The sequence below is a fragment of the Sus scrofa genome, unplaced genomic scaffold (assembly GCF_000003025.6).
Source record: "Sus scrofa isolate TJ Tabasco breed Duroc unplaced genomic scaffold, Sscrofa11.1 Contig58, whole genome shotgun sequence".
NCBI lineage: Eukaryota > Metazoa > Chordata > Mammalia > Artiodactyla > Suidae > Sus > Sus scrofa.
In genome coordinates, this window is record NW_018085254.1 from 185,486 (window position 1) to 207,779 (window position 22,294).

The window sequence follows — 22,294 nt, forward strand, 5'->3', positions numbered from 1 at the left end:
TGGGTGAAGAGGGGACGCTCTCTGCCTCACGCTCAGCTGTTCTGCAACCTGATTCCCCTCTGCCACGGAGCCTGAAGAAGTAAGTCATAGGTTCTGGAGATCTGGACAACTTTGGGCGGTGATTTCGCCCCCTGGAGGCAGGAGGGTGAAGGGCAGGAGAAGACCTCTCGGGAGGAGGACGCCTGAAGGCGGGCGGTCAGGAAGCCCCGCCCAGACCGGAGGGAGGGTCTATTATGCAGGCAGTGGAGGGGGGTGGGCAGGCCCATTTTTACCAGCTCCACCTGGGATCCTGGGCTGTGGAAGGGGCCAGAGCAGAGAACAAGGGACTGGTGAGAAGCTGCAGGCAGGGAAGGGGTGGGAGAGCTGAGGGGGCGGGGCAGGAAATGTGAGGGTGGGGGGGGGGAGGGAAGGAGGGAGGGAGCCTCTGGGGCCTGCGTTTGGATGAGGCAGGGAGAGAGGAGCCAGCCAGGTGCTTTGACGTCCCCATGAGAGACCAGAAGCCCCAAGTCCGCCAGCAGCAATGACAGAGGGATGAGGGTTCTGAACGGAGGGAGAGAGGCCCCCTGGAGAATTCACCCCTGTCGGCCTCTGAGCCATCCCAACATTGTCCACTCTGTCCTTGACTTCCCGCCGGTGTGGGGGGTGCGGGTGGGCAAGACTCTTCGCTGAGCGGAGGACTCAGGAAGAGGAGCAGACAGGAATGAGGAGAGGGAAGGGACCCCCCTCCTGGCTGTAGTCACCTTGGGGTCAGCGTCAGGGGCAGGGGGTCTGCAGGTGTGGACGTGCCCTGGGGATCCACTTCCACCCACTGAGGCCACACCATCATTGGAGCTGAGACAAGGGCCAGCCACTTAGGGCAGAAGGAAGGACACTTCAGTGGAGGAACTGGCCGTTTGCCGATCCGTGGGCTCCGAGATCAAAGGCATGGGTGCCTCCAGGATGATGCAACTGGGCTCTGGGGTGAGAGTCTAGTTCGCTCCAGCCCTGGGGTCCAGCGACTGCTATAATGGATAGCGGCCAGAGCTCAGCCAGGCACACGTGACTCAGATTGGTCACATCCAGTCCACTGACCACAGGGCCCTGGGGTCACACTCAGGACACACTCATGTCCCTATCCTCTGACCACTGGACCCTGTGGCACACCCAGGACATCTTCATCTCCCCATCCTCTGGCCACTGGCCCCAAGGTCACAGTCAGGACACCCTCATAACCCTATCCTCTGACTCCTGGACTCAGTGGTCACACTCGGGACATCCTTCCGTCCCTGTCCTCTGACCCCTGGACCTCGAGGTGGTCACCCTCAGAATGTCCTCACATCCCACCATCCGACCACTGGATGCCATGGGCCCGGTCAGGACGTCCTCACGGAGTCCCCTGCGGGGGTCTGGTCCCTGCAGACTGTCTGCCCGAGGAGTCGAGGACCCCCAGCTGGGCAGCGCAGTCCCCACAGTGGGGTCCCTTCCAGAGGTGGCGAGGTTGCTGCGGTGGGGTCCCTTCAGGGGTGGGGGGAGGGCTGCGTGCTGGGGTGGGGGCGGGTCGGCCCTGGGAGGTGGCTCCGCCCACACCTTCCAGGAGTGGGCGTTTGCATCCAATCAGCGCCTAAGCGTTGGAGGAAGTGCCCTGGGCTCCCAGCCGAGGCGGGGAGCCGGTGGAGCTGCGGCCAGAAGCCCGCGGGACTCGGCGGTCGCGGTGAGTGCCACCGTCGGTCTGAATTCTGAGACCCCTGACAGTCCGCCGGGGAGTCGGGCAGGTCGGCTCCCGAGGCCGGACGGGTGTCGAGGGTGGTCCACGCGCCCATCCTTCAGCCCCGGCTCCGCCTTCCTTCCCGGGACCCTGGGGCTGCAGGGGCCGCTGGAGGGGCTGGAGGGCCGGGGCCCCGGGGGGCAGCGTCCCCCTCTTGGGCTCTGGTGGCCCCGGCGCGGAGGGTGGGGAGCTCCCTGGGTCAGAGCCCCTGAGCCCGCCGTCTCCTGTGCTGCTGACCTAGTCGGCAAGAACTCGATGGCTGAAGTTTCCTTTACCAGCCCTGCGGCGTCGGGGGTTGGGGAGTCGGTGTGGATGAGCATTTTGGGAGCTCACCGAGCATTCGGGAGCTTGCTAAGCGTTTGGGGAGCCTGGTGGTGGTGGGGGAACAGCGAGCGTTGCAGGGGAGGGGTCCGGGGAGTGTTGAGGGGTGAGCATTCGGGGTCCAGGTGTAAAGGACTTCGGGAGCATCAGGTGGGTTTGCCGTCTATGTGCACGTCCATCCGTCCCTTCCCCTGACAACTATTTCCTGAGTGTCACTATGTGCCAGTCACCACCTGCGGATGTGCGTGGGGCGGAAGGCGCCTCCCTGTGGCGTCCCCGCGGCTCAGGTCAGAGCAGGGTCAGCTCATCCTGCTGCGTTTTGTGAAAGCCTCTCCTCGTGGCCACTGCGGGGTGGCGCTGACTGAGAAGCCAGAGGGTGGAGTGGATCCAGCTGAGGAAGTGCTGGGGGCGGGGGCGGGGAGCCCTGGCTCACCCCGCTGACTCCCGGAGGTGCTGCGGAGATCTCGAGACTGAGGAGTGGGGTCACCCCGGTGGTTCTGGGTGTGCTGAACACACCTGAATCTGTACCTGGAAAGCAGAGAGCTGAGGTCTGCAGCAAGGGCGAGGACGGGTCCACACCTGTGCACCTGGGAGGAGGGGAGTGCTTGGCAAATGCAGGACTGGTGTCCACGGGCATGGGACCATTTTCCTCCCGTCATGGACAATCTCATGACCTTCTCAGGTGTGCAGGGGCCGATGGGGGGATGAAGGGCTTGTTACAAAGCGACCCATGTTCTCATGAACCAGAGGCCTGGGGACATGGGGACAGGACACCCAATGGGCAGGTGACCTAGGTCATGGGGACAGGACACTCTTGGTGTTACGTATCTTGTGTTTGGGCAGAGGTCTCCTTTGTGATAGGAAGACAGACACATACCCACAGGTGCCCCCACTATGGTGACACAGGCACACACCATGCATCATGGGGGACATGCATCCACAGCTGCCTCATACACCCACGCCTGGGCCCTACAGCAAGTGTTTTGATGTATGTCACCCTTGCAGTCCCTTGAGGCTGATGAAATAAATTCAAATCCAGGAAAATTTTTTCTTTCTTTTTTTCTGTTTACTCGTTTATCTATTTCATACATTTATTTGACAGATATTTATTGAGCATCTACTATAGCTGAGTGGGAAACATTGCAAAGGAATTACTGCAAGAAGGAACGGGGACTAATATAAGGGGATGTGAAGGGGGAGGGACTCTTACTGTAGCAGGGGGACTATTACTGTAAAGGGAGGAATGGTACAGTGGGGCACTGTGATAATGTGGGGGCTGTTACAGTAGTGGAGGGACTATGACAGTAGAGGGGGCCTATTCCGTGGAGATGGACTAGTATAGCAAAGGCAGCGTTATGTCATTAGAGAGTGGACTCTTATAATGGGGGAGACTCTTACCATTGTGAGGGGACTATTACAGTATAGCAAGACTATTAAAATAAAGGGGGGTCTATTGCTATAGAGAGAGGCCTATTACAAAAGAAGGAGAACTATTGCAGTAGAGGAAGACTATTACTGAAGAGGGGGACTGTTACTATAGAGGGCGATTACAGTGCAGGAGGGCTGTTAGTGCAGAGGAACTGTGAAGTGTTAGTACATAGGGGAATAGGGGAGTTTTACTCTAGAGAAGCAGACTATGACAATAGAGGGGGACTGTCACACTAGAAAAGGGTCTATGGCAATCCAGGAGGACTATCACTGCAGAGGGGGGACTGATTATAAAGTAGCTCTGTTACTGTAGGGGAGAAACTGACAATAGAGAGGAGACTTTTACTGTAGAGGAGAGACTGTTACTGTGGAGAGAGGTCTGTGACAATAGAGTGGGTCTATTACAGTAGAGGAGAGACTGTTACTGCAGAGGGGGACTATGACATGACATAGCACTGTTACTGTAGAGGAGAAACTTTGAAAAGGAGAAGAGTCTTTTACTGTAGAGGAGGGACTCTGACTGCAGAGTGAGGACTGTGACAATAGAATGGCTCTATTACAGTAGAGGGGAGACTGTTACTGCAGAGGGGGACTATGGCAATGGAAGAGAACTATTACTCTATAGGAAGAACTGTTACTGTAGAGGGAGGACAGTGTCGATAGAGGAGGACCATTCCTGTAGAAGAGGGACAGTGACATAGATATTATTATGGTGGAAGAGACGCTCTCCTGTCCAGGGGAATCTGACAATACAGGAAGACCGTTACTGTAGAGGGGACTGTTACTGTGAAGGGGGGATGTAAACATAGAGATATCAAATGCCGAAACCCGGCCTCTGGGCACTGACACGGAATTGAACCTCAGAGACAGAGTTTGGGGTGAGGTAGAAGAGAAGAGCTTGGTTGCTTTGCCAGGCAGAGGCAGCCACAGCAGGCTCGTGCCCTCGAAGCTGTGTGTCCCCAACCCCGGGGGGGGGGGAGGAGTTTTATAGCAGATTCAGGGGCAGGATTGCTGATAAGGATCAGGGTGTGTGCAGGGCCTGTTCCTTCAGTCTGTTCAGTCTGGACTCGGGGTGGCTCCTGATGAGCTTCAGCATTTCTCAAAGTGGGACTTTCTCTCTGGAATGAGGAACGGGCGCGCCTCGTGTCTGCATCTCCTCCCTTCCTGGATCAGCAGCTATTTGAAGCTGCCCTTCAGAACTCAGGGAAGGTCCTGGAGGTTGAATGAAGCCTGTTTCCTACAAACAAGAAGGCAGGACAGGGGAGGGGGGACACTGAAAGCCTTCTGTGCCCAGGAGCCCCATGGGGCCCTACTCGGTTTCAGGACTATTGCTGTAGAGGGGGGACTAATACTGCACAAAGCGGATGGTTAGAATAGAGGAGGATTACTACTAGAGAGGAGGGATATTACTACAGAATGGGGACGATAGCAGTAGAGGAGGACTGTTACTGTAGAGGGGGAATATCGCTGTAGAGTGGGAACTGTAATGGTAGAGGAGGACTATTATTATAGAGGGGGGATATTACTGTAGAGTGGGACTATAACAGCTGAGGAGCACGGTCACTGTAGAGGAGGAACTATGACAGTGGAGAAGGAACTATTGCTGTAGAGTGAGGACTGTGACACTAAAGTGGACCTATTAGTGTAGGGGGGATAGGCCAGTAGAGAAGGACTCTTATTCTTTTGGGGGGGCTGTCACTCTGGGGGCAGGAGAGAACAATAGGGGTAATATGACAATAGAGGAGGACGCTTGCTGTAAAGGGGAGACTGTCGCTCTAGGGGTAGTATGACAATAGAGGAGAGCTGTTGTCATAGAGGGGGACTGTGACACCAGAGGTAACTGCTGACAAGGTCTGCAGGCATCTGGAGACTTGGAGCAAAGGGGGTTTCTCCGTGGAGAGGAGCAAACGCAGGCGCAGGGGCCCAGGCGCGGGGCTGGCGTGAAGGTGGCTGAAGGTACGTGGATCAGAGGCCCCGACGCAGGAGGTGCCCCGAGAGGGGCTTCTGCCCAGGTGGAGGGCAGGGGCTGCAGGTGGGCAGGGAGGAGGGGGACAGGTGGGTAACCAGCCTTGTTCGGACCAGTCCTGGGAAGGAGCGGGTCACCCCCTGGCTGAGGAGCCCAGAGGGCCTGGGCCTGTGTGGCCTGGTCAGGAAGGGGTCCTGAGGCTCAGCCGGGTCTTTGTGGGGAAGGGTCTTTGTGGGAAGACCTTTCCAGACGCAGAGGGGGAGGGGGTTTCTGGTCCTTCAGGCCACCTTCACTGTTGTGGAAAGGCCGTGGGCTGTAACAGGAGGAGGGACACTCAGCCCCGGGCTGTGACAGGAGGAGGGACACTCAGCCCCAGGCTGTGGCAGGAGGAGGGGACACTAAAACCCAGGTCTTTTGTGGGGACGAAGTCACAGGAAGGCAGCCGGGAAACCACAGATGACCAGGGAGTGAGACGCTAATGGGCATCTCCTCTTTAAACGTAAATGTCCTTGGCGGGAGGAATGCCTGCGCTCTGTTCTAGAGCGTTCTCTGTGTCCGCCTCCAACCTCTCTTCCCCTCCCCTCCTTCGGTGTCTGTGTGTCTGTCTGTCTCCCTTTCCATCTCAGTCTGTCTCTCTCCTGACGTCTTCTGCACCCTCGTGCCCACCCTCTCCCGTCCACCCGTTGGAAGGGAGCTCTGCTGTTTCCTTTTACGCGGACACGACCTCGTTTCCTCCCAGGTCACCCAGAGCTGCCTCTGATGGGCGGACAGGCGAGCACATCTGGCAGCTTCCCGCGTGGGCCCTGCCCCAGGGATGTGAACGCGGACTGGATGTCGGCGCTGTGCCCGCGGCTCTGGGACGTGCCCCTCCACCACCTGTCCATCCCAGGTGAGTGCCCTGCGTGCCTGGTGGGGGCACCTGCGGTCAGCTGGGTCCAGGGTGCGGGGAAGCCTCAGGTGCCGTAGGCGTGCACACACAGATGTGCACACACAGGCATGCACACACAGATGTGCACACACAGGCATGCACACACAGATGCGCACAGGCACACACCCACACTCACAGGCAGCACACATGCACCCAGAGGCATGCACATGCATTCACATGCATGCACCCACAGGCAGGCACATAAGCGTCTTCCTTCCTCTGTCTACCTCATTCCCCCTCGGCCCGGGAGGCACATGGTGCACCTCCAAGAACGCGGCTTCAGGAGACGTGACAGCCCCTCAGCCAGGCTGTCCTGGCCCCTTTCAGCCCCTCATCTGCACACCCACGTTTTCCATCAGAGCTGGTGTAGTGTCTTCTGCACTTGGACCTGGAGAGTCCAGAGTTGGGTCAGACCCCCCCTGAGATGCAGTAAGGTGGTCCAAGACTTTCTCATCGAGCTGAGGAGCCTTTGACTCAAGCCCTTTTGGAGCAGAAAGTGCTGCAAAGCTCAGCCCTGGACAGGCGTCTCGCCGGGGGCTGCCCCGTGGGGACAGGCAGGTGGGCAGTTCCAGGGTGCGCATCTGTGCTCGGGTCATTGGAGAGATGCTTACGGCTCTGTGGCCTGGGTGTGGGTGCACGCGCTCCCCATCGTCCACCCGCACTCCTCCAGCTACGCGGACGCAGGCCCCTTGCACCTCTGCGACCCTGGCGCTGCCCGCCGGCTGCCTTGGCCTGTCTTTCGTTTGCAGGGCTGTCGGACAGATGCAAAACACTGATTCACTTGGATACCCGGCCTGACACTGTCTCTCACTGTTGGAAGTTTTCTGTTTGCTTTGTTTTCTTGACCACCGCTGGGCTCTGTGCTGCCTGTTCCCCCTCTGTGGGACGAGAGGGCCCCACTGCCCACCCGTCCCTTCAGGTGTGGGGCCGACAGGGAACCGCCTGCCCACCCAGCACAGGGTCATCCAGCCACAGCCCCGTGCCCTCGGCCCCTGCCATGTGCTTCCCAGTGGGAACGCCACAGGAAGGATGCTTCCAGTGCTCAGGCCTCCGTCCTCAGGAGCAGCCCTTTGTGGGTCTCCTGGCTGAGGCCCCGGCAAGACCACCAGACTCTTTGGGGATGTGGGGCCGCGGGACCCCAGCTGCAGGCACAGCCAGGCTAAGCGCAGCCGGGATGAAAGCTGCACAGCAGGGAGAGAAGGCTGAGGCGGGGGAGCCTTGGGGACTCTGAACAGGGCTCTGGCCCCTCCCTCCTGGGGGCCCTGTCTCCCAGCCCCTGGCCTGCACCCCAGGGGGCCAGGCTCAGGCCTGCAGGCCCTGTCTCTGCCCTCCGTCCTTGGAGAGGCATAATTTGATGGAGGAGTAAGTTACACACTCCTGGATAGGTTTTTTTTTTTTTACAGTTTTATTGAGACGCAGCTTGCATACGATGCAGTTCACCCGTTTATAATATTTATTTATTTACTTATTTATTTATTTTCTTTGTATGGCCACACCCACGGTATATGGAAATTCCCGGCTAGGTGTCAAATCAGAGCCGCAACTGCCAGCCTACACCACAGCCATGGCAACACCAGATCCAAGCTGCCTCTGTGACCTACACCACAGCTGACAGCACTGCCGGATCCTTAACCCACTGAGCGAGGCCAGGAATTGAACCCCCCTCCTTATGGATACTAGTCGGGTTCTTAACCTACTGAGCCACACCGGGAACTCCTCACCCACGCAAACTGAAGAGTTTGGGGCTTTGAGCATGTTCACAGCTCTGTGCCACCACCCCTCCTGTGTAGGTCCAGAACGCCCTGTAACCCCTGGTACTGTTACGTAATCTCCCATTCACGCTCCTCAAGCCCTGACAAAACCTAACTGCTTCTGTCTCGGTCAGCTTGCCTCTTCTGGACATTTTTCTTTTCTTTTCTTTTCTTTTTTTTTTTGTCTTTTGTCTTTTTAGGGCCGCCCCTGCGGCATATGGAGGTTCCCAGGCTAGGGGTCGAATTAGAGCTACAGCTGCCGGCCTATGCCACAGCCACAGCAATGCCAGATCCGAGCCACATCTGCGACCTACACCACAGCTCATGGCAACGCCGGATCTTTAACTCACTGGGCGAGGCCAGGATCGAACCTACGACCTCATCGTTCCTAGTCGGATTCGTTTCCGCTGTGCCACGATGGGAACTCCTGGGCATTTTTCTAAATGGTTACACAAAATATGTCCTTCTGGGTCTGGCTTTGTTCCCGGAGCATCGTGGTGCCAGGCTGCCACCTGGCAGCCTGTGTCCGAGCCTCACTCATTTCATGGCTGAGTCACAGTCCACCTTGTGCATGGACCCATGCTGTGTTTCCACCCATGAGTTCCTGGACATTTGAGTGGTTTCCGTCTGCTTTGCTGCTGTGAATAGTGCCGCTGTATCCAAAGGCGTGTTGGAGCGCCCGCGTTAGGGGGTGTCTGCTGTCGGCCAGCAGCGTTGGGGGCGGAACCCAATCTGTTTGTTTCCCCATCCGCGGGCCCAGTGTCCCACCGGCCGTGACCTGAATCCAGTCACTGCAGCGGTCTGATCATTCGCAGAGGACAGAGGCCCCGGGGTCTCAGGCGCGGCCCCGATGCTCCTAAGGCTGGGCTGGGGGGCGGGGGGCGGGGACACCACACACCTGACCGTGGGAGTGACCACGCGCTGTGTGTGCTGCCACATTCACGCCCCTCTGACCCTGTGAACAGGACCTTATTTGGAAGCAGGGTCTTTGCAGATGTGCGGAAGTGAAGGACCTGATGTGACGGCTCCTGGATCCTGTCAAGTGAAGAAGCAGATTCAAATGGCATAGTTGATTCTGTTGTTTGTTTAAAATATATATATATATGTACACACACACACATATATATATAAATGAATGGTCTCACATATAAATGGACCCAGATGTATAACATATATGCGATATATAAAAATATACATAGAAATATGTGTATGTCAATAGGAGGACATATTTTATTTTTGCTTACCTGTGTATTCTCATTGTTCTGCAACCAACGTGTGTTCCTGGGAGTGTGTTTCCTGTTCCCGTCTTTGCCTCCATCTTCCCGTGGCTTCTGCTCTGTGTCTGGGTCTCCTCTCTGTCTCTTAGGAGAACCCTGTCCTTGGAGGGAGGGGCCCCCTCATCCCGGAGGACCTCCTCTCAGACCCTTCCCTTCCTCACACCTGCAAAGAACCCCATTTCTAGACATGGTCCCATTCCCACGTCCTGGTGGATGAGAGTTCGGGGCCACGGAGTGCCCCCAGGGCTGCGCGTGTGTTTCCTGTGTGTGGCGCGGGGCCCAGAGCAGGAGGAAGGAGTAATGAGATGTCCCTCGGGTGTCGCCCAGGGAGCCATGACACGATGACCTACTGCTTGAACAAGAAATCGCCCATTTCCCACAACGAGTCGCGGCTGCTGCAGCTTCTGGCCAAGATCCTGCCCTGCGTCACCCTCCCCGTGGTGCTCCGGTGGTCCATCACCCAGGTGAGGCTCTGTGGGCATCTGGCCAGCTTGGACGCGAGTTCCTGCCAGCGTCACCCACAGGGACTGACATCCTTGTCCCTGGTGGGGACATAGGATGGAAAACGAACCCCCTGCACCCGCAAAGCCTCCTGGCAGGTAGGAGAGAAGGAGTGTGCTTTCACCCTGGAACCAGTGTGGAGCCAGAGGGGACGCATCACAGGTGGCTTCATGGGTGGCCTCGGAGAGGCTGCAGAGACAAGGGTCTCGCGCTTTGTGCAGCTGAGCAGGGACCACCCTGCCGCCCGGTTCCCAGATCAGCGATGCCCCTCGTCCTCAGGAGGTGGGTTTGTGTTTGGAGCCAGGCCTCTCCTCCCAGGAGCCAGGAGCGGGGCCTTTGCCTCTGCATCACGGGTCAGATGTTGACTTTTAAAACGTGCACGACCTGAGAGTCGAGAGTTCGGTTTTCCTGGGGAAAGTCTGGACTGCAGCCCGGGAGGCAGCATCCCAGGAACTCCGATGAACCGCTCCGAAGAGGCAGGGGGAGGGCAGAGTGTCTGATCTTGGTGAAGGGGGAGTCCCTGCCACCAAGCTCACATTGTGCAGAAGGTCCCTGCTGGTCTCGTGAGGGTCACTGCTGGTCATGAGGAGCAGACGTCATCGTGAATGATTTTAGGGCTTCCTAGATCCAAAGAGATGCTTGGGCTCCAAAAATCTTCTCCTGAAAATGTCTAACCACCTGAAGACCGGTTCTTCTGGTTTTCCTAGAGCACAGAGTCCTCACTCCTGGTCCCCACCCTGAGCTCCTGTCAGGGTGGGGGGCGGCAGTGGCAGCGGCTCAGGATTCAGTCCCCGTAGAGACAGGTGGCACACCTCAGGTTCACACAGAGATGCACCCTGGCCTGGAAGAGACACGTTCAGAGTTGTGGGACTGGCCACAGGCCTGTTTTTAAAGGTTCACGGACATTTGAAAAAAGTTAAGAAATCACCAGCACGTGTGCATTTTCTCGGGGGGGGGGGGGGGAACGCTGGCCGTGCCCTATTTTCAGTGGGAGAATGAGTTTCTCCTTCCTACTTTGCCCCTCATCCTTCACCACAGCCTCTGCCCACCTGGGTGGGCTTTTAGGGTCTGGAGAAAGCTGGGATGGGTGGTTCTTGGGGGTCGAGAGGAAGGGACTTCCCCTTCTGGGGTCGATCAGGGGCAGGGCTGCCCAAGGGACCCTGCTGCCCTGCGCACGTGTTGGCCAGCAGGCGCGGGGTGGGGGTGGGAGCCCACCTGGCGCGGAGGCAGGAGCACAGCCGCCTGGGGCGCTGCCCACCCCCAGCCCCCCTCCCCCATGTGTTCCCTCTGGAGAGGTCAGGATCACTCCTGAGACTCGGTCCTTTGTAATTGCTTCCGCTGGGAGTGTCTGTCACACACGCATCTGGAATCCCTCTGGATCCGCAGGGGTGGAGAGCGAGGGCTGGAATGTTGGGAGACCACATTCCCAAATGTGTCAGGTGCTTGCAGCCTCTCAAGGGTGCGTGGGAGCCCGCTGGAGTGGGGAGCAGGTCCCCTGGAGCCCAGGAGTCCCCCGTCGAGCTGGGTCCCATCATGCTGGCGACAAGGAGGTCTGGAGGGGGTTTGGGGCCAGTGGCACTGCGGGAAGGCTGGGACCTGCAGCGATCCAGCCAGAGGACCATAAGGCAGAAAGCTTGTGCGGAGGCTCCAGCCCCAGAGCACGAGTCTGGGAATCAGAAAGTTCCTCTGACACTGGAATGGTTCTCTCCTGAACATGCTGGTCATCAGAACGGGGCAAATGCAAACATCCACAGGATGACCCGGGCGGGCATCATTTAATTTTGTGTCGGGCACCTGGAGAAGTGGGTGCAATGCAACCTCCTGCCTCCCAGCAATTGCCTGTGATGTCCTGTCCCCAGGTCTCAGCGCCGGTCAGCGCTGGGCCACAGGCCGCAGGTACATTTCTTCATCCTTCAGGCTCTGCTACCAAAAGCTCTGCTGCTTTTGTTTTTTTAAATTAATTTACTTATTATTTTGCTTTTCAGGGCATTCCTGCGGCATATGGAGGTTCCCAGGCTAGGGGTCGAATCGGAGCTGCAGCTGCTGGCCTACACCACAACCACAGCAACCTGGGGTCCGAGCCACATCTGCAACCTGCAGCACAGCCCACGCAACGCCAGATCCTTAACCCACGGAGTGAGGCCAAGGATCGAACCCACAACCTCGTGGTTCCTAGTCGGATTCGTTTCCACTGAGCCGCGACAGGAACTCTCTCTGCTGCTTTAATATTGTTTTCCAAATAGTAAAAGATGAGCGCCTGTTTCATCGTCTGAAAAACACTGTAAATTCCCAAAGGAGATGTTAGCGGATACAGTGGTCCCTCCCACCAGAGCCTCAACCAAAGGAAAGGCCACAGGATTGAAGGCCTGTGCCCTGCAGCCTGGTGACCCCGGGTCCCCACGGCAGGGACACTGACCTAGGTGTCAATGAAAATATGCACAACCTAAAAGTTGAGAGTTCAGGAGTTCCTGTCGTGGCGCCAGCGGAAACAAATCCGACTAGGATTCATGAGGTTGCAGGTTTGATCCCTGGCCTCATCAGTGGGTTAAGAATCCGGTGTTGCCGTGAGCTGTGGTGTAGGTCGCAGACACAGTCAGATCCCACGTGGCTGTGGCTGTGGCGTAGGCGGTAGCTACAGCTCCTATTCGACCTCTAGCCTGGGAGCTTCACAAGTTCAGGTGCAGCCCTAAAAGACAAAAGACAAAAGACAAAAAAAAAAAAGTTGAGATTTCAGTTTGACTGGGGGCAAATCAGACTAGAGCCCAGGAGGCAGCATCCAGGAGCTCTGAGAAACTGCTCCTGAGAGGCAGGGGGAGGGCATGTCTGTGGTCTTAGTGAAGGGGTGGGGGTCCCTGCCACAAACATACATTGTGCAGCGGGTCACTGCTGGTCTCGTGAAGGTCACTGCGGGGTCACGAGGAGCAGACGTCACCACGAAGGATGTTCGTGCTTTTCTAGATACGAGGAAGATGCCAAAAGCTTTTCCTGAAAATCTCCAACCCTCTGGGGACCGGTCCTTCCAGTTTTCCCAGAGCACAGAGTCCGCACTCCTGGTCTCCACCCTGAGTCCTGTCAGGGTGTTGGGGTGGGCAGCTGCAGCAGCTCAGGATTCAGTCTGTGTGGAGACAGGTGGCACGTGCCCATCTCCAGCTCACACAGGGCAGACCCTCGGTCCCAGGGCCCCTCTGGGCAGCTCTGCATGGAGGCTGGGGCTGGAGTGTAGGGCCGGCCACGCGCCTGGGGCCCCTTCATAGCCCCCAAGCCTCAGTCCTTACCTGCCAGTAGGGGTCCAGCAGGAGGAACCTGAGCTCCCTGCAGGGCCACAGAGAGCGTGAGAATTATTTCCACTGTAATTCCTGTCCTTTTCATCATTTTGTGTAGAGGGGACGCGGTACTGTTTCTTTTATTTTTTAGGTTAACAGTACCATGCGTTTTCTTTGATTTTGGATAGAGAGGCCACCGTTTCCTTATATTTTTCTTTCCCTTCATTGGTCTGTGCACAGTGCCTGGCACCGTTTTCCTCTCCTAATTTATATCGTTTTCTCTCTCTGTTCCTTGTGGTCCCAGAGGTCTTTTTGTCCTCTATCTGCCCTCTGGATTCTGTCTTGTCTTTCCTACCACTGTGGTTGGGCAGAACCGTCCCCTCTGCAGGTGCCTGTCCCTGTGCACCCTGGGGTGTCCTGGAGCCTGGCCTGGGGCCGCTGCACCCAGAGGGGTTCCACCCAGGGACTGCCTGGAAAAGGCAAGGCTGGACCCTGCAGGACCTCCAGGACCCAGATCAGGCTGAGGGGCACCCACTGCCAGACGGACCTCACCAGGCAGGTCTTTGGCCCCACGTGGCCACAGTCCCTGCAGAGCTGGTTCCAGATGCAGGACTCAAGCCCTGCAGGCACCACGGCTACTGATCGGACACTGGACAACACGGCCCTCAGCTGGGCGCCGTCCCCCTGGCATTCCCTGCCCCTGAGGGGGGCGATGAGCCAGGTGGGAGCTGCCCTCCTTCCCCGCGGGGTGACACCTTGTGCGCAGGTGCTGGACGTCACGGAGCAGCTGGACGCGGGGGTGCGGTACCTGGACCTGCGGATCGCGCACATGTTGGAGGGCGCCAGAGGAACCTGCACTTCGTCCACATGCTGTACACCACCGCGCTGGTGGAGGTAGGCGGGGGAGCCGGGGGCCAGCAGCTGCGGACACACGTCCGCTCCAGGCAGGGGTGGAGGCCTGAGCTCCGATGGGACAGACCCCCGTCCTCTGCAGGCAGAGAGGCTGACCCTGGCCGTCATCAGTTAGAATTCCTGACCGGCGTGCGTCTCTGAACTCACCCGTACCCCTGGCCACTCGGTGGCTCCTGGAGTTCTGCATAAGTGGGTCCCTGATCCGTCTTCCTGTGTCCAGTTGAGGGGTATCCAGTCCAATGTCTCGGCTGCTGGATACATCACCTCCTACTTTGCACTGGTTTTGGTCCCCTGTGTCCCCAGGCCCCCAGGATCCTTTAGGTCTGGAGGCGCCTTCCTGGGACCTCGTTCTGCAGTCACCAGCTGGCCTCACAAGCTCCCTGAGCTTCCAGACCTCAGGCAACTGCACAGCCGTGCCCTCTGGAGCGGGTATGCACACGCATGCATATTTGTGCACACACAGGCACTGATGTATGTGCGCACGTGGCACCTACAGGCACAAACGCATGCGAGCACACACACACATGCCCACGTCTCCCCCACAGCAAGGGCAACGCAGGCCAGGCTGGCACTGCGACGAGGCTGCGGCCTGGAGGGCTGCTGCTGTGCTCTGGCTCTGCGTTTGTTTAGGACCGGGCGGATGGGAGGGTGCGCTTCCCGCCCAGCGGCTCTCAAGACGACGACGGCGACGACGTAGCGCCCTCCCCCCAGGACACGCTGGACGCAGCCCCCCCTCCCCCCAGGACACGCTCACGGAGATCTCCGGGTGGCTGGAAAACCACCCCCGGGAGTGGTGGTCCTGGCTGCAGGACTTCGAGGGGATGACCGAGGACCTGCACGAGTACCTGGTCGCCTGCATCAAGAACATCTTTGGGGACATGCTGTGCCCCCGAGGGGTGAGCAGGGGTCACGCCATCCCACACTCTCCGCGGCAGCGGCAGCGGACGGCGGGGAGGGCGGGCTGGCTTCTCATCACAGACTCCATCTGCGGGCTTGGTGCTGAGAGGATGCTGGGGCCAGGTGAGGCCGCTGGCGGGGTCCCCTCGATGCCCAGGAGGAGGGAGCCACTGCCCTCAGAGGCACGGCACCTACCGCCTGGTGCCTGCACCCGTCCCGCGTGGCATCACATGAAGCAGCTGCTTCCCATGACCTTGGGTTGCCCTTGGCACCCGTTTAGAAGAATTCCCAGCATTTTCACACCCTGCGTGCGTATGTGCTGGGTACCTGGCTGCTGTACACAATCCAGGAGGCTCAGTTTATTCCCTCCCGGTCCTGGAGGCTGGAGTCTGAGCCTCAGGGGCGAGCAGGGCCGGTCCCTCCTGAGTCGTCTCTCCTGGCGTGTCAGTGGCCGTTGTTCTCACAGGCCGCCCTCTGTGTCTGTGTCCTAACCTCCTCTTCTTCTAAGGCCCCTGTTCTGGGGGATCAGGACCACCCCTGTGACCTCATTCACCGCCCTCTCCTCTTGAAAGACCGTCTCCCAACACAGCCCCATCTGGAGGTCCTGGGGTCAGGGCTTCAGCCTGGGAATCTTGAGGACACAGTTGAGCCTGTAATACAAGCTGTGGTTTGGTTATGTCCATAGTTCTCTCCATTTGGTGCTAGTGGCTGATTGCACCCTCCTCCGTCCCCCAGGAGCCCGAAAGTTTAAGCCCACATCCGTTTTGGTTGTGTTTACATCATTCATGTCACATCCTTTATGTTTGCATTTCTCCAGTCCACTCTGTGACAGCAGCAGGTGCATCCAGGCTGAGTATTTGGGGTTAAAACAGAGACCACAGCATGCACGGCCGTGAGCCTGGACGGCCGGGCACTCAGGGCCCGAGAGGACATGCCCGAGACGCTGTCCTGGGGACATGCCAACCACTCTGAGCCCCACCGAGGACGTCCCAGTGCTGGGAGGAAGGCTGGGAAGTGTGTCACAGGGCAAGGTGACTGTCCTGTGATGTGTAAAATCATCACAGAATCTGTTACATACTTGTAACTAATCAAGGGTCAGTGTGAGCTCAGGTGCTTTGAAGATGAGTGTCTGTGAGCTTGTGGAATCAGGGTGCCGGGATGCTTTTGGGACGGAGTCCCCACCCCCGCAAGGCACCCCAATAACCCACCACCCTGTCCACACAAACACCCCAATAACCCACTTCTGTCTAGCCTCACAGACTACCCAACAACCCACCACCCTTTCTCCACACAGACACCCCGATAACTCACCGCCCTGTCCATGCAGACACCCCAATAATCCACCACTGTCTCCTCTCAGGCACCCCAATAACTGACCACTGTCTAGCCTCACAGACGCCCTAATAACCCACCACCCCCTCCATGCAGAGAGCTCAATAACCACCACCGTCTCCTCTCACAGACACCCCAGTAACCCACCCACTGTCTCCCTCAAGATACCCCAATAACTCACTACCTCTCTCCATGCAGACACCCAAATAACTCACTACCCTCTCTCCATGCAGACACCCCAATAACCCACCACCTTTCCCCGTGCAGACACCCCAATAACCCACCACCCTGTCTCCTCTCACAGACCCCCCAGTAACCGCCCACCCCATCTCAGGGCACCCCCCCATCCCCCGCTGCAGGAGATGCCGACGCTGCGCCAGCTGTGGTCGCGGGGCCAGCAGGTGATCCTGTCCTACCGAGGACGAGCGTCCGTGAGCCGGCATGCGGAGCTGTGGCCGGGGATCCCCTACTGGTGGGGGAACAAGGTGAAACCCCAGGACCTCGTCTGCTACCTGGAACGCATGAAGAGCTGCGGGCGCCCAGGTGCGTGCTGCCGTCACACGTGTGCTGCCGGCCGGGGTTTGCTTTGGGGGTCAGTGAAGGAAATGCAGAGCAGCGTCTGCCCGTGTGTGCACGTACGTACACGAACATCTGTGCCTGCATGTACACACCCGTGCGTGGCCATGCCCGTGCGCCTGTATATGTACAAATGTGGCCTTGACCCAGGTGTGTATGGGGAGCCTTGCAGGCAGACCCATGCCCTGGCTCTCTCTGCGGGTGAGGCCAGCAGGACCGAGCGTGTCCCCGCGCACCGTGGTTTCGCGGTCACGCTGTCTTATTTCCCTGCACACGGGCCTCAGGGACAGGAGACGTCAGGGTTTCCACCGACTGGGCACTGCTAAGGGTTTACACGCGTGAGCCCGTCCATCTGCACGGCTGACCTGGAGCTGGCCCGTGGCCCTGCCCAGTGGTGGGTCAGGAGGGGACAGTGGCCCCCGAGCCCGGCAGCTCCACCTCCGCCCCATCTCTCTGTGTCTGTCTCTGTGTCTCTCACCTTGTGTCTCTGTCAAATTTCACTTGCTCAGTTCCGGGGCGTCCGCCGGGCCGTGCGCTGTGTGCCGGCCTCCCGCTGCGGGGGATCAGCCGGGGTCGTGGGCTCGGCGTGTGCCCAGCTGCCATGTTGCCTCCCAGCTTTGTCTCCTGCTTTGTCCCAGGGGTTTGTTGGTTTCTTGAAGACGATCAGCTTTGAGGATCTCTGGGGTTTTTGCTTGGTGTAGCCATCGGTTTGGTGAAGGGGAACTTCTCCTGCTGACGGGTCACGGCTTAGGGGTTTAATGTTTGCAGTCAACGTGGACCCTTGACTCCAGGGTCTGCCGTCAGATTCCTGTCCTTGGCCAACAGCCGCTGATCAAGCTCTATCCTGTGTCACACTCGGTACCCCAGGGAGGGCGTCACTGGCGGTTTTCTCTGAGCCAACGCGATAGATGATGGTTTTTACAAAGCATCGGTCACTGCAGACACATCTGAGGGAGTTTGGCGGCCTGCTCCTGAGCATCGGGCCCCTTTCCCCCAAGGCAGCTGTTTCACCCTGGACACTATATGGACCTTTAGGGTTTCTGTTTCCTTGTCCATGTTCGTAGAAGGAACCTGGCTGTGGTGACGCAGTTCGGGGCAGTGTTGATGAGGCTGCCAGGTGGCAGGGTCTGGGGGAGGGAGGCCCTGGCCCCCAGCCTGGCTGGACCTGGAATCAGCTCCGTCCCGGCTCTGGGGTGAGGTTTGGGGAATGTTCAGGGTGGGAACGACCCGAATGCCTGTGGCTGGAGAGACGGACTATCACATGTGCTCCATCCACACAGTGGAAGATGGTTCGTGAAAGGGAATGAGGAGATGCAGATGGCCTTGAAAACAGGGTTCAAGGAGTCAGACCCGAAGGACACACCGTGTGTGATTCCACCGAGAGGAAATGTCCAGAAGGGGCAGATCCACAGGGACGGAAAGTGGGTTTGTGGTGCCAGGGGCTGGAGGAGGGGCTGGGGGTGACAGCTCATGGGTTTCCTTAGGGGATGAGAATGATCGGGAACCAGGAGTTCCCATGGTGGCTCAGTGGATTAAGAACCCGCATAGTGTCATGACGGAGCAGATTCCATCTCTGGCTTTGCTCAGCAGGTTAAGGATCTAGCGTTGCTGGGAGCTGCGGTGGGGGTCACAGATGTGGCTCAGATCCGCATTGCTGTGGCAGTGATGGGTATAGACCTGCAGCTGCAGCTCCGATTCAGTGTCTAGCCTGGGAACTGCCACATGCTGCAGGTGTGGCCATAAAAAGATTAAAAGCAAAGATCAGGAGCCAGAAGCGATGGTGGTTGCCCAGCGCCGTGCATGTGCTACGTGGCCCTGCTGTAAAATGGTTGATTTTACGTTACACGGATTTCACCTCTAGTTTCAAAAAACAGGACCAGGGAGTTCCCACGGTGGCTCAGCAGTTTCGAACCTGACTAGTATCCATGAGGATGCGGGTTTGATCCCTGGCCTTGCTCTGTGGGTTAAGGGTCCAGCATTGCTGTGGCTGTGGCATCGGTTGGCAGCTGCAGCTCTAACTCGACCCTAGCCTGGGACTTCCATATGCCGCAGGTGCAGCTCTAAAAGCAAAAAGCAAACAAACCCCCAAAAACAGGACCGGAGAGTTCACACTCCCCCACCCCAAGGAAGGCTGTGCATTTACACCACGTGGGGCGCCTACCCTCCACTGGGCCCGGGCCACCCTCCCAGACTCTTGATTTGGCAGGTCTGGGCTGGGCCTGAGTCTGCATTTCGAAGATTCTGGGGACCCCCTTGAAAATCAGCTGCTGATACACTCTGTGGGGGGGGGTCTCCTTTTGCTGCTGTGACACAACTACAGACCTCTTGGCCTACAAGCGCAGGCAGATGTGTTGTCCTGGTTCTGGGAAGTCATGGGTGGGCTTTTGGAGAGAACAGCCGGGCGGAGTATGGCGGGATCTGGTCCTGTGGGCCGGCTGGTCCTGGGGGCGGAGCTCGTCCTGAGGGGCGGGCTGGTCCTGGGGGCGGGGCTGGTCCTGGGGGCGGGGTTGGTCCTGAGGGGCGGGCTGGTCCTGGGGCGGGGCTGGTCCTGGGGGCGGGGCTGGTCCTGGGGGGCGGGGCTGGTCCTTCTGAGGCTCTGAGGAATCTGCCTCCTGCCCTTCCAGCTTCCAGGGGCACTGCGTTCAGTGCCTCTGCTCCCATCGTGTTTTCTCCCCAGTTGCCATCCTGCCATCCCCTTCTCCCTGTTCTGTCTCCAGGCTCCCTCTGCCTGCGTCTTACCAGGACCCTGTGATGACATGTAGGGCCCCCCAGATAATCCAGCATCATCCACCATCTCGAGATCCTTAAAGTCATCCCAGCTGCACAGTCCCTTTTTGTCACATAAGGTCACTTACTCACAGGTTCCAGGAATCAGGATGTGGAATTGGGGATGTTAGTCCATCCCCCACGTGGGAATCGGGACATGGACGTGTTTGGGGACAGTTCTGTCCATCATCATCTGCAACAGGAGAAATTCAATGAGTCGACATCCCTTTGAGCCCCTGTGTCAGCTCTCATCTCGGTCTGAGATCGGAGAGTCTGAAGCTGACCCAGGGCAGCCCAGGGAGGGCTGGCCCAGTGGGCGGCACTGCGGGCACCAGCCCCCTCCCCTCTCTGTTCCAGGTGGGCTGTTTGTGGCCGGCATCAACCTGACAGAGAACCTGGAGTACGTCCTGGGGCACCTGGCTGGGTCCCTGGAGAGGATGACGCTGCCCAGCCTGCCCTACCTAGACGCGTGGGTGCGGGCCCAGTGCCCAGGGTCGGGCGTCCGCTGCACCAACATCATCGCGGGCGACTTCATCGGGGCAGACACGTTCGTCAGCGACGTCATAAGACTCAACGAGAAGCTGTTTCGGGGCTGAGGGTGCTCCTGGCAAACCCGGCCTCCAGGCACCACCAAGGCTGCTCCTCCATCCTGTGGGATGGCCGCCAGCCACCTGGGTGAGCAGAGCGGTGGGGCCCCTGGCCTCCCCTCTGAGGCGGTGCCCCTCAGCGCACCCAGCCCGGGAGGTCCCCGGTGGGTCTAGGGAGGTATCCACATGTAGGGGGAGATTAAAGGTGGTGGTTTGCGCCTTCCTCAAGGAGAATTACCTGGATCGTGGGTCTGTGTGGGCTCGGCCCAGCTCTGCTGTGGTTGCCGATGGGACAGGCTCAGGGCTGTTCCCTCCCGGGGGTGGGGTGGGCGCGGGAGTGGGGGCAGCAGAGGGTGTCCCCCCCGCTCAGGGTCTGTAATGTCATGTCCATAGGACAGGACTGAGCGTGTTGGAATCCTATCAAGAGAACTATTTTATTAACTCATGGGGGACCACCTGTTTCTCATTCTAAAAGGGAACCAGCACCTGCTCCCTTTTCCCAGGATTCCTAGGGGTCGGCTGGTATTCCTGGCTGTTGCAGGAATGAAGGGTCTGTTTGGGGGGTTGTTACAGAGATACGTGTAAGCGATGTTGCACACGTGCCCCCCCATCCCCAGACCCCCACTGTAACCTGTCTTTACACAGGACGTAAATGTGAGGACACAGGTGTAGGGACACGGGTGCGGGCAGAAAGAGGCAGGTGTAAGGACAGACGTGTACGTGATATGATGCAGGTGTAAGCGGGATGACTCAGGTGTAAGGACACAGGTCTCAGCACAGTGGTGCAGGTGTGCGGACGCGGGTGAAACGATGTGACGTCCGTGCCTGTGCAGGTGCAGGCACACGGCCCTCGCAGCCTCGTCCTCCTCACGGCTGTCTCTTGTGTGTGCTCACATCGCCTCCCCCAGCTCCCCAGCCCAGGTGTGCGGCTGCCCTGCACCCTCAGGTATCGAACCTGAGGTGACGTGTTTTTCTCTGCATTTGGCCTCTTTGCTGCAGCTGGATCCACACCTGTAGCTCTTCCTGTTCTCCCAAAGCCCTAGGCGGTGTTTCTCTGTTTCCCAACTTGCCCCGTGTTCTGCCGTTCCGTTCACTCTGTTCACTGTCTGTTCACTTTGTGTTTTCTTATTTTCTGTGTTCTTGATGCTCTCGTTTGGGGGCCTTGTAGACCCAGGGGGGCTGCCCCAGGGTGCTCGCTGACCCTGAGGATAAATCCACCAACTTGGGGGTCCTCTGGCCCATGGGCACCCACTACCCTGCTGTCCAGGGCTCACACACCAGGCTGGTTCACCGCCCCCGCCCCAACACCCAGTGCCAGGTCCAGAAGCCCAGTGGCCGTCTCGGCAGCCCAGAGCCCCAGAACCAATCAGAGGGTCCAGTGCTGCGTGGCCCACCCTGCCCCTGCTGTGCACAGTCCATGGCCTCGGGCATCGTCCTCCCGCCCCACACAGGCTCCCCGGTGGCCCTGCACGGCGGCCTGGCTCCTGGGCACGGAACATACTGCTGTGCAGCTTTCTGCTGCTCTGGGTTGGCTCAGGCACCTCCGTAAGTTAAAACCCCGTGGAACAATGAGACCTGGTGTTGACTCCGGTCCTGAGGGAGGCTGGCCATCGTCCACGAGGCCTCTGCTCTCTTCCCGCAATGAGCAGGAGTTTCCCAAACTCAGAGGTTGTGAAAGCATATTCTTTTGCCTGCGCCTCAGCCAAAGGAGAGACCCCAACTGGGCTTTTAATGGAATGTCCGGCTTTAGAGAGACCTGGAGGCCGGGGCGTGTGTGTGTGTGTGTCCTTGTGTGGCTCATGTTCTGGAACATTCTTCCTGTAAAGGGATCAGGTTCTTAGGATAGTCTTGAAAATGACCATTTAATCCACATTGGAAGACATACTCTTTGGGACCCCATCAGCCCTTTTCCTTAAGAAAACCTGCTTCTGCTTTGAGTGAAGGCACCTGAAATCCAGAAAGAAACTCACAGGCCACCCCAGGGGCTACCCTGGCCTGAGCTTTGCTGAGCTTGCGGCTGGCGTGTGGAGCTGGTGCAGGGGAGC

At 58.4% G+C, this 22,294-nt stretch overlaps 1 protein-coding gene across 1 annotated transcript; it reads left to right on the top strand.

Annotated features, from left to right (window-relative positions):
- The first annotated feature begins 1,541 nt into the window (after nt 1-1,541).
- Nucleotides 1,542-20,689, top strand: LOC110258926 (PI-PLC X domain-containing protein 1-like). Its single transcript, XM_021082211.1, is given in 8 exon segments — nt 1,542-1,690; nt 6,199-6,348; nt 9,743-9,879; nt 13,946-14,018; nt 14,021-14,073; nt 14,835-14,987; nt 16,680-16,863; nt 20,020-20,689. Coding segments are annotated over 7 exon segments (969 nt in total). The 5' UTR covers nt 1,542-1,690; nt 6,199-6,218; the 3' UTR covers nt 20,259-20,689.
- The last annotated feature ends 1,605 nt before the right edge of the window (nt 20,690-22,294 follow it).